General features: G+C 42.6%; 1 protein-coding gene across 2 annotated transcripts; it reads left to right on the top strand.

Annotated features, from left to right (window-relative positions):
• Positions 1-1655: 1655 nt before the first annotated feature.
• On the top strand, positions 1656-15191 carry DYNLT3 (dynein light chain Tctex-type 3). Of its 2 annotated transcripts, XR_008627413.1 has the most exons (6): positions 1656-1804; positions 6160-6201; positions 11768-11891; positions 12909-12986; positions 13238-13801; positions 13861-15191. XR_008627413.1 is itself a non-coding variant. In XM_055122930.1 (5 exons), the coding sequence occupies exons 1-5, from the start codon at positions 1775-1777 to the stop codon at positions 13312-13314; spliced, it is 351 nt and encodes a 116-aa protein (XP_054978905.1). In that variant the 5' UTR covers positions 1656-1774; the 3' UTR covers positions 13315-15191. The 2 variants fall into 2 exon arrangements, 1 of the variants encoding a protein (XP_054978905.1); XM_055122930.1 differs by having other exon boundaries at positions 13238-15191.
• Positions 15192-15537: the final 346 nt, after the last annotated feature.

The raw sequence follows: 15537 nt of genomic DNA, 5'->3' as shown, positions 1-15537 counted from the left end.
TTACTAAATCTAGGACTTCAGGAGAATGAGTTAACCTACGTATACTTGTTTCATCTTGAGAAATGGGATAAGTAACAGAATCAGGCCTATTAAACAAGGTTTTTTCGGGGGGTGAGGTGTCGGGGGTTGGACCACACCTAGGGTGCTCAAGGGTACTCCTGGCTCTGCTCAGGGATCACTCTTGACGGTACTCAGAGGATCAAATCGGATGCTGTGGGTTAAACCTGGATCCACTGCACAAAAGTCAAGCACCCTATCTTCTGTACTATCTCTTTGACCCCTATTTAATGAGTTTTTTTTGTTTCTGTTTTTTTGTTTTTGTTTTTTGCTTTTGGGGTCACAGCCAGCGATGCACAGGGGTTACTCCTGGCTCATGCACTCAGGAATTACTCCTGGTGGTGCTTGGAGGACCATACGGGATGCTAGAAGTCAAACCCAGGTCGGCCGCAAGCAAGGCAAATGCCCTACCTGCTGTGCTATTGCTCCAGCCCCTATTTAATGAGTTTTAAGAATGAAATTCTTTTTTTTATTAATTTATTTATTTTTAATTAGTGAATCACCATGAGGGTACAGTTACAGACTTATACATTTTTATGCTCATGTTTCCCCCATACAAAGTTTGAGAACCCATCCCTTCACCAGTGCCCATTCTCCACCACTGGTAAACCCAACATCCCTCCTACCCTCCCCAATCCCATCTCCCCCCACCCCACCCTGCCACTGTGGCAGGGCATTTCTTTTTGTTATCTCTCTCTCTCTAATTAGGTGTTGTGGTTCGCAATAGAGGTGTTGAGTGGCCACTGTGTTCAGTCTCTAGTCTACATTCAGCCCGCATCACCCTTCCCCCTGCCTGGCCTCCGACTGCATTATACTTGGTGATCCCTTCTCTGAGTTGCCCTCTCCCCAGAATGTGAGGCCAGCTTCCAAGCCATGGAGTCAACCTCCTGGTACTTATTTCTACTATTTTAGAATGAAATTCTTAGGATCAACTGGAAGTTAGTGATTTGGGGGTGGGGGTGTGTGTCTTTGAGCCACTCGTGGATGTCCACTAAGGTATCACTCCTAACAGGACTGGGGAGTTGTACAGGGGCTGGAACACAAATTGGCTGAGTGAAAGGCAAGAGCCTTACTGTCTTTTCTCTCTGGCTCTGGAAATGAAGAGTTTTCAAGTTAACGCAACCATTGCACTCTTGCTAACATTTATCATTTAAAGCAGGCTATTTATACCTTCTCTCCAAGCAAGTTTTTTTTTTACATAATCAAGGGGGGGAAGGTGAAGGAATAGGTACTGTAGGAACATCCGTACAGCATTTCATTTGCTCCTCATAACCCACTGTGCGATGAGTCTATACTTTGAAGCTTTCCCACCAGCAAAAACCGAGGTTGCATGAGGTTAATTCTCCAAGCAAGAGTGGACAGCCGTGCACCACTGCATGAACGACCAGGATGGGCTGGGTGACAGGGGGCCAGCCTGTGCAAAGAGGCACAGCAACTGAGGCCGGCGACGTCGGTGCACGAAGGAGTTCAAAACTAACTGACTAACCCCCTCACCCCCTTCGACGCTCACTGGCCCTTTAACACCCAGCCCGGCTTCTAGAAAAGTCTAAGGCCGCGGGGAGACACCTCCCTTTCCCCCACCCCCGGAAGGTGGCGCCCTTGCGTCAGAGAGGTGGGGTCCGAGAAGCAACGCCCCGTGCAGCTCGGGCGGGGCTGCTTCCGAGGCCTGCCTGCAGCCTGGAGCGCGAGCCCGCGAGCCCGATCGGCTTCGGCAGCTATGGAGGAGTATCACCGGCCCGGCGAAGAGGTACCGGCCCGGGCCGCCGGCGGGCACCCCCCCTGCTGCCCGCCTGCGCGCCAGCGCCCGGGGGATCGCGGCCACCCGGCGCCAGGGTGGACGTGCAGCGTCCTCTGACCCCGAGTCCTCTCCCGGGCCGCCGGATCCGTCCTGCAACCCCAACCCGGAAGTCCCGGGGGTGGGCCCGGGGCGGTTGGGGGAAGAGTTGCAATCGGAGGTGGGCTAGGGGCCGCGGGGTGGACGCCCCGCGAGGGGTGCTCGGGCGTGGGGATGGGAAGGCGGGCGCCGCCTGTTTGTGGGCCACGGAAACCGGTTTGCCTAGCTCCTTCTTCCCCGCCCCTTGCTGTGTCCCCAAAGCAGGTGCCCGCAGCCTCCAGGAGCCAGGCTCGGTGCAGAGCCGTGCCACCACTTGGGAAATCGCTCCCTGAGTGGCCCCGGGGGAGGCCTCAGGTTAGGAGCCCCCGGCTCTAGGCCTCTGGCTTCTGGACACCTCGCCCGAAGCCCCGGATGTCAATTGTCAGCTTCTGGCTGGGGCCCGGGGTCTCGGACTTGCTTGATGCCCAAGTGAAACCTGTTAGAAAAGACACAGGCCCTCCCTTGGAAAGGCAGGCCTCTGACCGCGCCACCACGGCTCTCGATCAGTGGCTGGACAAGCCTGTTGGAGGCCTGCGAGGTCAGAGTAGATGTTTTCTGGCCAGTGGCAGCCCCAGGTGAGAGCGTGGGGGAAGTGAAAGCAGACCGGGGTGGAGGCACCGCACGGTACACTGGCTGCTTGGGCCCCGACGCCGCTTCTGGTTCACTGTGGCCCATTCATCAGCTTTGGAAGATGGGCCCTTGCAGAAGCCAGAGCACGTTTAAGTGAATTCGTTCTGTGATGCTGCTCGTAGCAGTCACACGGAAGGAATCCTCATTTTAGAAAAAGACTTGAGGTACAAGAATCTCTGATTGGTTGACCCTTCTGCCATACACCCTGCAACAAGTTAGCTCCTGACTCCTAAGTGGGTTGGACTGCAGTACTTCCTAAAGAAGTATATTAAAAAGGGGCTCCATTCCCAGCACTGCATGTGGTCCTGAGCCAGCCGGGAGTGATCCCTGAGCGCCGAGCCAGGAGTAAGCCCTGGGCACCACTGGGTGTGGCCCTAAAACAAACAAGCAAAACAAGTGTTTCTTATTCTGATTTTTTGGCTTTTTAGATCACACCTGGCAATGCTCAGGGGTTACTTTTGGCTCTGGTTACATCTGGCTCTGCATTCAGGAATTACTCCTGGTGGTACTTGCGAGACCATATGGGATGCCGGGGATCGAACCCAGGTCGGCCGCGTGTAGCCCTCCCGTGGAGTATCATTCCAGCCCCATATATATATATATATATATATATATATGTATTTTTGCTTTTTGGGTCACACCCAGCGATGCACAGGGGTTTCTCCTGGCTCTGCAGTCAGGAATTACCCCTGGTGGTACTTGGGGGACCATATGGGATGCTGGGATTCGCACCCGGGTGGACTGCATGTAAGGCAAACGCGCTACCCGCTGTCCTATTGCTCCAGCCCCAGAAACCCCATATTTTTAAAACAGTAAAGTCACAGAGATTCCCATAGACCTCCTGATTACATTTGCTGACCTTCCAAATTGAAGTGAAATAGGTATCTTATAATTCTATAGTTATGTCTGTGTATCTTACTGGCCAATTCTGAACATAAAGGACCCTATTATTATAACATGTTTATTTTAATAGGGTCAAATATGAGAGTTTTTTAAAAAGTCTCTAATTAAGGTATGTTTGTGCCTTTGTTATTGTAATTCTGTGGTATAATTAAATGATTTGAAAATATTTCATCTATTAAATATTTCCAGAATGTGCTTGATTTTGCTCATTCTAAGTTGTATATAGTGGGATTTACAAAATGATAATGTCATTAAGCACCTTTAAAACATCTCCATGGAAACCAGTGTATTAGCTAAAGTACCTTGATTCAGATTTTCATCTTAATACAGAGCCTAATTCTCTTCTCCAGGACACTGGGACATTTTTACAGTTGCTTTTAACCTAGGAGTCTTTCTAAATTTAATTGGTTATTATTTTTGTTTGTTTTTGTTTTGGGCCCACACTCAGCACGGCTTAGGGATTTCTCTAGGCTCTGCTCAGGGTTCACTCCTGGCAGTGCTCAAGGGATCATATATGGTGCCAGGGATCAAACCTGGATGGCCGCATGCAAGACATAATCCACTGTACTCTCTTTTCAGCCCTGGCATATGGTATTTGTTTTTTTTTTTTGCTTTATAGCCACACCCGGTGATACTTGGGGGTTACTCCTGGCTCTACAATCAGGAATCACTCCTAGCAGTGAACGAGGGACCATATGGGATGTCTGGGATCAAACCTGGGTCAGATACGTGCAAGGCAAATGCCCTACCCTGCACTATTGCTACAGCCCCTTATTTATTTATTTATTTTTTAATGAAAGTTTTTAACTGCAATATTGATTTTTATAACAAAAACACTTAATTTTAGATAATTGACAATTATAAAGAGGGTTCCCATATATTTTCTCCCTAGTCATACTTCCAAAACAGTTTCTTTGATAACTATCTTCCTGCACTGACTCAGGAGTCTTACAAGTCATTTCAGAGGAAAGACATTGTCAGCTCTACTATAAATTAAAATGTTAATTTTAAATGATCAGGTCTTCATGGAATCTTTCAGTTAGAATCCTCACATTTTGCCTAGCAGAAGTTAAAAGAAAAATTGAAAATTATCTTTTGGGCTGAAAAGATTAATTTTGAAGAGATAGTTGAGATGGCTTGCATTGTATGCACCTGACCCTGGTGTGATTCCTAGCACCATATATTGTCCCCCAGGCCCCACCAGGAGTCACCCTGGAGCACAGAACTAGGAGTAAACCCTGAACACCTCTGGGTATGGCCCAAAAGACAAAAGAAAAGCTTTTTAGGAGAAAGTTAGTTTTTAAGTTTTTTTTTTTTTCAATGTGGGTCCAGAGCACACCTGGCAATGCTCAGGGTTACTCCTGGCTCTACACTCAGAAATCACTCCTGGCAGTGCTCAAGGGACCACAGGGGATGCTGGGGATCAAACCCAGGTCAGCTGCATACAAGGCGGGTGTCTTACCCGCTGTACTATCTCTCCGGTTCTTTTAAGTTTTCTTATAGACCATCTTATTCTTACTACATTCATTTCATGCCTACTAACACTAACATCCATTTTTTAAAAAATTTCACCTGTTATCTCCTGACTTTTATAGCAATTATATATAGTTTTTTTTTTCTGAATCACTAGTTGTTTTGTAATAAAAATGAGTTTCTTAGTAGCTTCCTCACTGTCACTGTCACTGTCATCCTGTTGCTCATCGATTTGCTCGAGTGGGCACCAGTAATGTCTCCATTGTGAGACTTGTTGTTACTGTTTTTGGCATATTGAATACGCCATAGGTAGTTTGCCAGGCTCTGCCATGAGGGTGAGATACTCTTGGTAGCTTGCCAGGCTCTCCGAGAGGGCGGAGGAATTGAACCTGGGTCAGCCGTGTGCAGGGCGAAAGCCCTACAGCTGTGCTGTCAGTCCAGCCTAGTCGCTTCCTCAGGTCTAATACATTAAAATCTAGGGGCCGGAGCGATAGCACAGCGGGTAGGGCGTTTACCTTGCACGCGGCTGACCCGGGTTCGATCCCCGGCATCCCATATGGTCCCCCAGCACCGCCAGGAGTAATTCCTGAGTGCAAAGCCAGGAGTATCCCCTGAGCATCGCTGGGTGTGACCCAAAAAGCAAAAAAAAGAAAATAATAAAATAAAATAAAATCTATAGTTAAGGGGTCTGTAGAGATAGTACGGTGGATAAAGCACTTACCTCGCTTACTCTTAAATTAGGTTCTACCCCAGCACCTCATATGGACCCCCTGAGCTCACCAGGTGTGATCCCTGAGTGCAGAGCCAGAAGTAAGCCCTAAGCACATTGGGTGTGGTTCAAAAACAAACAAACAAAAATATATGCCAGAGAGATAGTACAACGCGTAAGACATTTGACTTGCATGCCTTCTGTCTGGGTTCAAACCGTACCTGGTTTGATCCCTGCCACCCCACATGGTCCCCTGAGCCCATGAGAGCTGATCCCTGAGCACAGAGGCAGAAGTAAGCCCTGAGTACCACAGTTCCTCACCCCCCAATAATAAAATCTGCAGGCAGGTAGGTAGGTGGATGAAGCGTTCTGCAATATTTAGAAGTGTTGGCAGTGGCATTAGCACTTTCAGGACAACTGTAGGCCAGCCTGGAGTAGTCTGTGTATCATCAGAGCTGCAAATACAAGCAAATCTGCATGGAGAACAATTTTATCTTTTGTCTTTCCCCTTTAGGTTGGCTTCAGTGCGGAGGAAGCACACAATATTGTTAGAGAGGTGAGTGATACATCATCTGGAAGCTTGCTGTATTGATTTTTTTAGCTGTGTTTTTGACTTTCAATTCACAATTGAAACCTGAGTATTTAACCTTATTGAAACCTTAGTATTAAAATAAGCCTTTAAATCTATGTTCATTGACTATGGGGGGGGGGCTTCTGTGTTTTGTTTTATGTATTTAGACTTTATTTATTTATTTATTTATTTATTTTTTTGCTTTTTGGGTCACACCTGGCAATGCACAGGGGTTACTCCTGGTTCATGCACTCAGGAATCACTCCTGGCGGTGCTCAGGGGACCATATGGGATGCTGGGAATCGAACCCGGGTCGACCGCGTGCAAGGCAAATGCCCTACTCCCTGTGCTATTGCTCCAGCCCCTAGACTTTATTTATTTTTAATGTACAAAATAATTGTAATTTTACACACTAGCACCAAATGGTCAGAAATCAAATTAACCAAATAATAAGTACAAAAGTATTAAAAACACACATTTTAAAAAAATTAACAATGCAAGGTTTAGATCTCTGCACCAAGAACCAGAAGACATTGTTGAGACAAAGTTGAAAATACTTTAATAAGTGGAGAGCTCTGCCATGCTTATAGATCAGCAGGATCAGTTTTTTTTTTCCAATTCATGGTGCTTTATTTTTTTTTAATTATTTTTATTTATTTATTTACTTAATTTTTATTTTATTGAATCGCCGTGAAAAAAATACAAAGCTTTCAGGTTTAAGTCTCAGTCATATAATGATTAACCCCCCATCCCTTCACCAGTGCACATGTTCCACCACCAAGAACCCCAATATACCCCCCTCCCACCCACCCCCTACCTAAGTAGCTAATGATCTTCACTTTATTCTCTTATACTTTGAATACATTCAATATTTCAATAGAGAACTCACTATTATTGTTTGGATTTTCCCCCAACAATCAGGACTGCTGAAAAGGCATCATTCAACAATTTCTTTTCATTGCTGAGAATGAGCTCTTCATTTGGATTTCTGATATTTTAGCTCAGTTCACAGTCTAGATGCATTTCTGTAAGAAGCCACTCTGGGTGCCAAAATGGGTTAGAAGACCTCTTAGATCATAGTCTTTAGGAGCAGAGGGTCCATTTCGCTTGCGGCAGCTCCGGATCTATTTAGACTTTAGATGTCAGACTTCCTCTGAAAGTGATGTTTGTAGGTATTCTTCTAAAAACCTGATTTGCTGTTTTCTAAAATTGGTAATCTGTCTTTTGAGTAAAAATACTTTTATTTCAGTAGGTCAAATAGTATTTAAAATTTTAATGCAAATCACATATACTTATATATGGTTATTATATACTCTATGTAGGCTAATCCTATATTTGTGCATAATATATGTTTTGTATGTATAATTTACCTGGGACAAACCCAGGTAAATTATATGCATATGTCAAATAAAAGACAAAAGATGTTGTGTTTATATGATATGTTTTTCATACACTGATATGATAGTAATGAAAACTCTCAAAGGAATTATTCCGTACATGAAATGTGACCCTTCTCTCAGGCAAAATTAGACAAGAAGTTCTCCTAGGGAATTAATTATAGCAGGTGAACTTGCATTTTTCTACTTAAACAGACTGTACTCTGAGTAAGGGATTTATGAACACTTTAAATAGTACTGAGTCTTTTTTTTAGGTTTGAAAATAATTTATTTAGAATTAGAACTATGGTCACTGTCATGGTCACTGTCATCCCGTTGCTCATTGATTTGCTCGAGCGGGCACCAGTAACGTCTCCATTGTGAGACTTGTTACTGTTTTTAGCATATCGAATATACCACAGGTAACTTGCTAGGCTCTGCCGATTGGGCAAGATACTCTTGGTAGCTTGCCGGGCTCTCCTAGAGGGTTCGAGTAATCGAATATACAAGGGTCTGTGGCATACAAGGCAAACACCCTACCCGCTGTGCTATCGCTCCAGCCCAGAATTAGAACTATAGCCCACCAAATTACAAATTTATTTGATTCTTTTTTGGGGGGTGGTTCACACCTGGCAGTGCTCAGGGCTTACTCCTGAAGGACTTGGGGATGACATGTGGTGCTGGGGATTGAACCCAGGTCAGCTATGTGCAAGGCAAGCACTATACCACTTATGGCTAGTGGTATGACCTCCTTGTCCACCATTCTTATTCAATTTCATTGTATGTGTTCATCTACTACCCATCGTAACCGAGAAATTTCACCACTGCCTGCTGTTGTGAAATCTGAATGCATCCCGTTGCTCATCGATTTGTTCAAGCGGACACCAGTAACGTCTCTCATTGAGAGACTTATTGTTACTGTTTTTGGCATATCCAGTATGCACGGGTAGCTTGCCAGGCTCTGCTGCTCGGACTCCATACTCTCAGTAGCTTGCCGGGCTCGCCGAGAGGGGCGGAGGAATCGAACACGGGTTGGCCATGTGAAAGGCGAATGCCCAACCGCTGTGCTATATCGCTCCAGCCCCTGAATGCATCCAGTAAAATTAAATTAAATCACTCAATATTGAGTCATCTTTTTTTCATTTGCTTATTTTTGGGCCCCACCCAGCACTGTTCAGGGATCCCTGGATCTGCACTCAGGGATCTCTCCTGGCGGTGCTCAGGGAACTATATGGGATGCAGGGATCAAACTTGGGTTTGCTGCATGCAAAGCAAGTGCCTTACTATCTCTCTGGCCTATACTAAGTCACCTTTGTTGTTGTTGTTTTTGTTGTTGTTGTTCTTTTGCTTTTTGGGTCCCACCTGGCGATGCACAGGTGTTACTCCTGGCTCTGCACTCAGGAGTTACTCCTGGCGGTGCTCAGGGGACCATATGGGATGCTGGGAATCAAACCCGGGTCAGCCGCGTGCAAGGCAAATGCTCTACCCGCTGTGCTATCATCACTCCAGCTCCTCTACTAAGTCACCTTTAACTGGGCCAAAACTTAGGAAAAAATGAAACAGCCCAGAAGGTTGACCTGCCTTTAGTCTGCTTTAGCTTGGCTTGCTCAAAGGTACCAGCCCGTGAATGGCAAAGCCAGAATTGAAGTTTCCATCACCTTTCAGCCAGTGTCCTTCTAACTCTCATTTTTTTAAACATTCTAGGACAGTAATTTGAGCAGCTTTACTCTCTTCAGCATTTTTAAACTTCTCTTTATACATTTTATCATTAGTAAGGTTTTTTTTAAACTATCTCACTTAAGATTTCATTAGAATTGTGCCTTTGTGATTTTTTTTTTGCTTTTTGGGTCACACCCGTCTATGCACAGGGATTACTCCTGGCTCATGCACTCATGAATTACTCCTGGCTGTGCTGGGGGGACCATATGGGATGCTGGGAATCGAACCTGGGTCGGCTGCATGCAAGGCAAACGCCCTACCCGCTGTGCCCCACCTTTGTGAATCTTTAATTGTAGTAAATGGAAGGTGTGTGTGTGGGTGTGCAGGGGGTCTTATTAAGCTGGATTTTATAACTGAATCGGTAACTGTTTAAAAAAATCTAGGCTCTATTACTTGAATATAAGTTAACAGCTTAAACAGCTAAATAAATATCAGATAGATAAGTATTGGATGGTCCCACTTACATGTGGTATCTGAAAAGCAAAACTAATAGGGGCTGGAGCCATAGTACAAGTGGGCAAAGCATTTGCCTTGCACGTGACTGACCCGGGTTTGATGTCCAGCATCCCATATAGTTTCATCGGGAGTGATCCCTGAGCACAGAGCCGCAAGTAACCCCTGAGTATTGCCCGGTGTGTAACACAAAACCAAAAACAAGCAAAATAGTATACAGTGGACTGGTGGATGCTGGGAGCAGGGGATTAGGGACTAGGTCAGAGGAAGAAAAGCCCATCAAAGGGCACATATGTATTGAATAATGGGAAGTTGCTGAGAGATCTTTTTGTTTTATTTTATTTTTTTAATTGAATCACTGTGAGATACAGTTACAAAGCTTTCATGTTTGAGTTTCAGTCATACAATGATGGAACACGCACCCCTCCACCAGTGCACATTTTCCACCACCAATGTCCCCAGTATCCCTCCCACCCCCCATTCCATCCCTTCCCCTGCCTCTATGGCAATTTCCCCCATACTCTCTACTTTGAGGCATTATGGTTTGCAGTATAGAAACTGAGAGGCTATCACGTTTGGTCCTTTATCTGCTTTCAGCACACGTCTCCCATCCCAAGTGATCCCTCCGACCATCATTGACTCAGTGATCCTTTCTGTATTCCAGCTGCCTTCTCCCCCAGCTCATGAAGCAATAGTCCTGGCCCTTGTATCTATTGTCCTTGGGTGTCAGTGTCATGTTATTTTATGTATTTATTTAATTTTTGCTTTTTTGGGTCACAACCAGCAGTGCACAGGGGTTACTCCTGGCTCTGCACTCAGCAATTACTCTTGGTGGTGCTGGGGGACCCTATGGAATGCTAGGAATCGAACCCAGGTCGGTTGCGTGCAAGGCAGATGCCCTCCCCGCTGTGCTATCGCTCCAGCCCCTCATTTTATATTGAGAGGAGATCTTAAAGTGTTCACACCTATGTCAGCTATAAGGAGATGGATGTGTTAACTACCTACTGTAATCATTTCACAGCATATACATATATCAAATTATATTATACTCTCTACACTTACACAGGGTTCGTGTGACAGTTGTATCTCAATAAAACCGGAAGAACAATAGCAATAATGATGTGTAATATCTAACATTACCATTGCTTTACTCTGTGGCAGTCACTATAATTGAGCTCTTGGGTTCATTATTTCCTCCCATTCTCAGGAAAACCTGATATAATGAGGCTGTTAAAGAACAGGAAATCCTAATCCTGCTTTAAGGATTAGGAAAATAAGGATTTAATTAAGGGAAGTGTTTGGGTGCTTTGCAAAAGGTCACCTAGCTAGTTAGGTAGCAGAGGTGACCTACGATTATAGTACTAAGCTAGTGCTGTGGAAAATTAGACCACCTGAAAAGTAATATTTGTTGATGATTTACATTTAGTGGCAGATGCACTGGTGGTTTTATAGCTCAGCAGTTGTTCAATATAAATAAGAATATAATTATTATACATGAGCATTCCGGTTTCAATTGGTGGAGCCTTTGTTTTTGGCTCAAATCCCAGCTGCTACAAAGCTGTTATTTAACCATTGGATATCCCTTTTCAAAAATCTCTATTGCCACTTCATACTATGGCATAACTTACCACTCTGATTAGTCTTCCTTTTGTTAGAATTGGTTAGTTTCTCTAGAAACTCAATTAAGTTCTTTGCAACAGAATCCATGTCATATTTACCTTTATAGATCCATAGTATCTTTTAATTTTAAATGTAGGAGTACTGTTACTTATTCAGCCATTGATTAAGCTGATTGAATTGGGCAATGAACTCCACGACCCATAGTATCTTAAAGAGAGTGCTAAGGCATGTAGAAGTGCTTTGAAAATTCTTCATAGTACATAATAAAACATCTAGCAGATACCTCTTTTCTAAGATGCTTTGTTGGGTTTTAAATGCTTTTCCTATTTTGAATACATTTTTGCTGTACTTTGTGCTTATGTACCTGTCCTCTGCCATTTCAGTGCATAGACAGCGTTTTGTCTGGTGAAGATTACAACCAGAACAGCATCAATCAGTGGACCGCAGCAATTGTGGAACAATCCTTAGCTCATTTGGTCAAGCTGGGGAAAGCTTATAAATACATTGGTAAGTGTCAATGTGCTTTCTCATTAATTTTCTTACCATTGTCCTTGTATTCTTTTCTGAATTTAGAAAATGTAAATCAGTGATAGACTCTAAAGTTGAATACGAATTTGTTATAAATGACTTATTCACCCAAAGTTAATACATGATAATAACTGAAAGATAGAAATCTTTCACTACTCAAAAGTCATTTGAACTCCTACTACCATCTACCCATGGCTGGCAGCATCCCTTTTACACTTATTTTGGTTATCTTTTTATAGCAAAGTCCCCCTGATCCCAAGTGGCCTCCATTAAGTAGTCTCATGCCTCCTTATACGTATGATTATGAAGTGCCATGCAATAATTGCAAAGTGGATTCTTTCTTCCTTTTTTGTTGTTGTTGTTGAGAAGGGAAGGGCACATCTGGCTCTGCACTCATAAATTACACCTAGCAGGCTCAGGGGCCCATAAAGGGTGCTGGAGAACAAAACTGGGTCTACTGAGTGCAGGGCAAGCACCCTACCCAATGTACTATCTCTCCAGCCCCTCTTTCTTCATTTCTTTCCATTTCTTTCTTTTTGGTTTTTGAGCCAGGCCCAGTGGTGCTTAGGTCTTACTCCTCGTTCTGTGCTCAGCGGTCATTTCTGGCAGGGCTCGGGGGTCCATATGGATGCCAGAAATTGAACCTGGGTTGGCCATGTGTAAGGCAAGCTTGCCCACTGTACTGTTTCTCCAGCCCCATCTTTTATTCACTTCTGTGTTAAAGAATGCCCAGGGATAAGGCACATAATTTGGCCAAGAATTTTTCTGTAATGCAATCATCACCAGTCTTCATAGCAATTGGCAATAGATTGGATCCAGTGAGGTAAAAATCTTGATAGATTATCATGATGAAAGGCTTATTTTCTTCAGTCTCTTTGCTGAATGCTTTCTTTCCAGTGATTTTTATACGATTAGAGCTCTGGACTTTAACACTTAGATTGTGCATTATCTTTTCACTTGTTCTTAAAGTGCTGTCATCTCTGATTTTGTTTTTAGTGACCTGTGCGGTGGTCCAGAAGAGTGCCTATGGCTTTCATACTGCCAGTTCATGCTTTTGGGATACTACGTCTGATGGTAAGAGACCTTAAGTTGATTCAGACAAAATCCACCTTCTTGGAAAGTGTAATTGCACTTCTTCTCAAACTGAAAAGACTTTATCAACAAAATTGTTTTGTACCTTGTCGAAAAGTACATCTTCATATAAATTATGAAGATGGTACAGATTTCAGGAAATAGGATATAAAATCCTCTATGAACATATACATATTCCCTGATAACTTCGATGTTTTGCTGAAACTTCATTGTCTCTTTTTGTGTGTTTTCAGGAACCTGCACTGTAAGATGGGAGAATCGAACCATGAACTGCATCGTTAATGTCTTTGCTGTTGCTATTGTTCTGTAATAGTCTTAAAATGTTGCAACTTGTTAATGTGACAGTTTATATCAGTGCATTCTTTGTAAACAAAAAAGTAGTTATTAATGTGCTAGACAAATGTGCAATATGCTTCAAAGCTATCAACTGAAGCTGATTATCATTAAGCCAGTAATTTCTAGTAAGATGGTTTATATTTTCTAGAGTATCACTTAAATAGAATAAATTTAATGTTAGAAAGAAACAAATACAGGAATATGGCATTACCTGAAAATGCAACTTTAGATTTATACCAGCTTTTGACTAATCACATGTACCTAAAGAGATGGGGGAAATTCTTTCAGAAAATAAGATTTCACAGTGGGAAAGGTGCTTGCCTTGGTATGTTGCTGACCCAGATTCAATCCCTGGCATTCCGTATGGTCCCCTAAGCACCGCCAGGAGTCATTCCTGAGAGCAGAGCCAGGAGTAATAGCCTCTGAACATCACCAGATGTGGCCCAAAAACAAAAAAAAAGGTAACTGTACCCTCACGGTGATTCTCTAATTAAAAATAAATAAATTAAAAAAAAAAAAGAGAAAATAAAATTTTCTTTCAGCTGGAGAAGTTCACAGGAATAAACATAAGAACAGAAAAAATCCATAAGGATAAATATGGAGAAAATAATATTAGTTAACACTTCTTAGGCTATTTCTCCCACTGTGCAATTAAGTACATGTGATATAGTGGAAAGTAATTCTTTTCTCTGAGCTAATATAAAGCAATTATTAACTTCTTACTTTGCAAATTGTCAAATCTATTTTTTTAATTTGAAATTCTTGAATTTGCATTTTTGGGTGAATTAAATCTGCTTACCTAAATTCCCTAGTTAAAATGAATTACCATGTGGTAAGAAGTATATGGTACTCTTAACAGCTACCTTATAGTTTACTCATTGGATATGGAACAAACGTTTATTCAATTCCTACTATGAGCATATTTCCACAAACATCATAATTGTAAATATGCTATTCAAAAATACAAGTTTTTATGCCACCTGTTCAGTTAGACAACTAACGTTGAGAGTAAACATTGCTCTTTGAGATTGGGGAGAAAGTCAAGCTGGCTACCCATGTAGAGGCAAGCTAAATAAGATGCACTTATTACTGACAGAACGATAGAATTTTAAAAATCTCTTGCTGCAAGTAAAGCATACTGAAATTATGCAGCTCATATTTAAAGGCCTTCTTAGCACCTTATTATATAAATTTCTTCTTAGCTGTAACCATCTAAATAATTTTAAATATTTACATGGAGTTCATACTCATTGAAGTTAGTATAAATTAAAATATACAATCACTAGCAGGTTATCAGATATCTCAGGGCTTAGGAAATGTAGTTAAACTTATTAGAGAAATATAGGTTGAAATACTGTGTTATACAGCTGGCCACCAAATGCGAAGTCAATCCTTTTTCTGACCATGAAAGCAAAACCATTTGCATATCACCACAAACACTAACACACATAATTGAATTTCTCATTGGCTGTTGGAAGGAGAAAGAAAAGTTTAGTATTAGTATTGACTAGGTAGTATTCTTGTAAGAGTACTATGTATGTTTGATATTTTTCTGAGTAATATTTTAATTCTTAAGAAGACTTTTACAGAAATACAATAGAATGTAATGCAATGATCTACATTTTTGGCATGTCAAAGTGCTTATAGTCAGTACCTCTTTGTTACTCTACCCTGGCTGGCTTTTGTGCCTATGTAGATTACCATAGTGATCACAATATTTGCAGTTAAGACTCGCTTTTGATAATTGTTATTTAAGCCAGATTTAAAAGAATAATGATTAAATATACCTCGTTAACTTGCTTTCTGCTGTTTCTAGTTAAAATGTAATAAATATTATCTTTCTGTGCTGTACTTTTGTTTCTGGCTGGCTGATCGACAACTACAGAAATGGTATTGTGCTTACTCTAATAAACTAAATAGGAAGAATGGGGAAGAAAAATGAATGTCGGGGTCCAGAGCAGTACCACAGCGTGTAGAGGACTTGTCTTGTTCAACCAGATTCAGTCCCATAGGGTTACCCTCTTCACCACCCCCAGATCACCAGGAGTGATCCCTGAACACAGAGCCAGGAATAAGCCCTAAGCGTTTCTGGGTGTGGCCAAAAAAGAAAAATGTATGTCAGACCACATGGACATGTTGTATACAGAACAAATACCATTAAAATAGGCAACTAAAGCCCAGTAGACACTATTGCAGC

Source organism: Sorex araneus, chromosome X, assembly GCF_027595985.1.
Source record: "Sorex araneus isolate mSorAra2 chromosome X, mSorAra2.pri, whole genome shotgun sequence".
In the NCBI taxonomy this organism is placed as follows: domain Eukaryota; kingdom Metazoa; phylum Chordata; class Mammalia; order Eulipotyphla; family Soricidae; genus Sorex; species Sorex araneus.
This window is presented reverse-complemented; position numbering and strand designations above follow the sequence as displayed.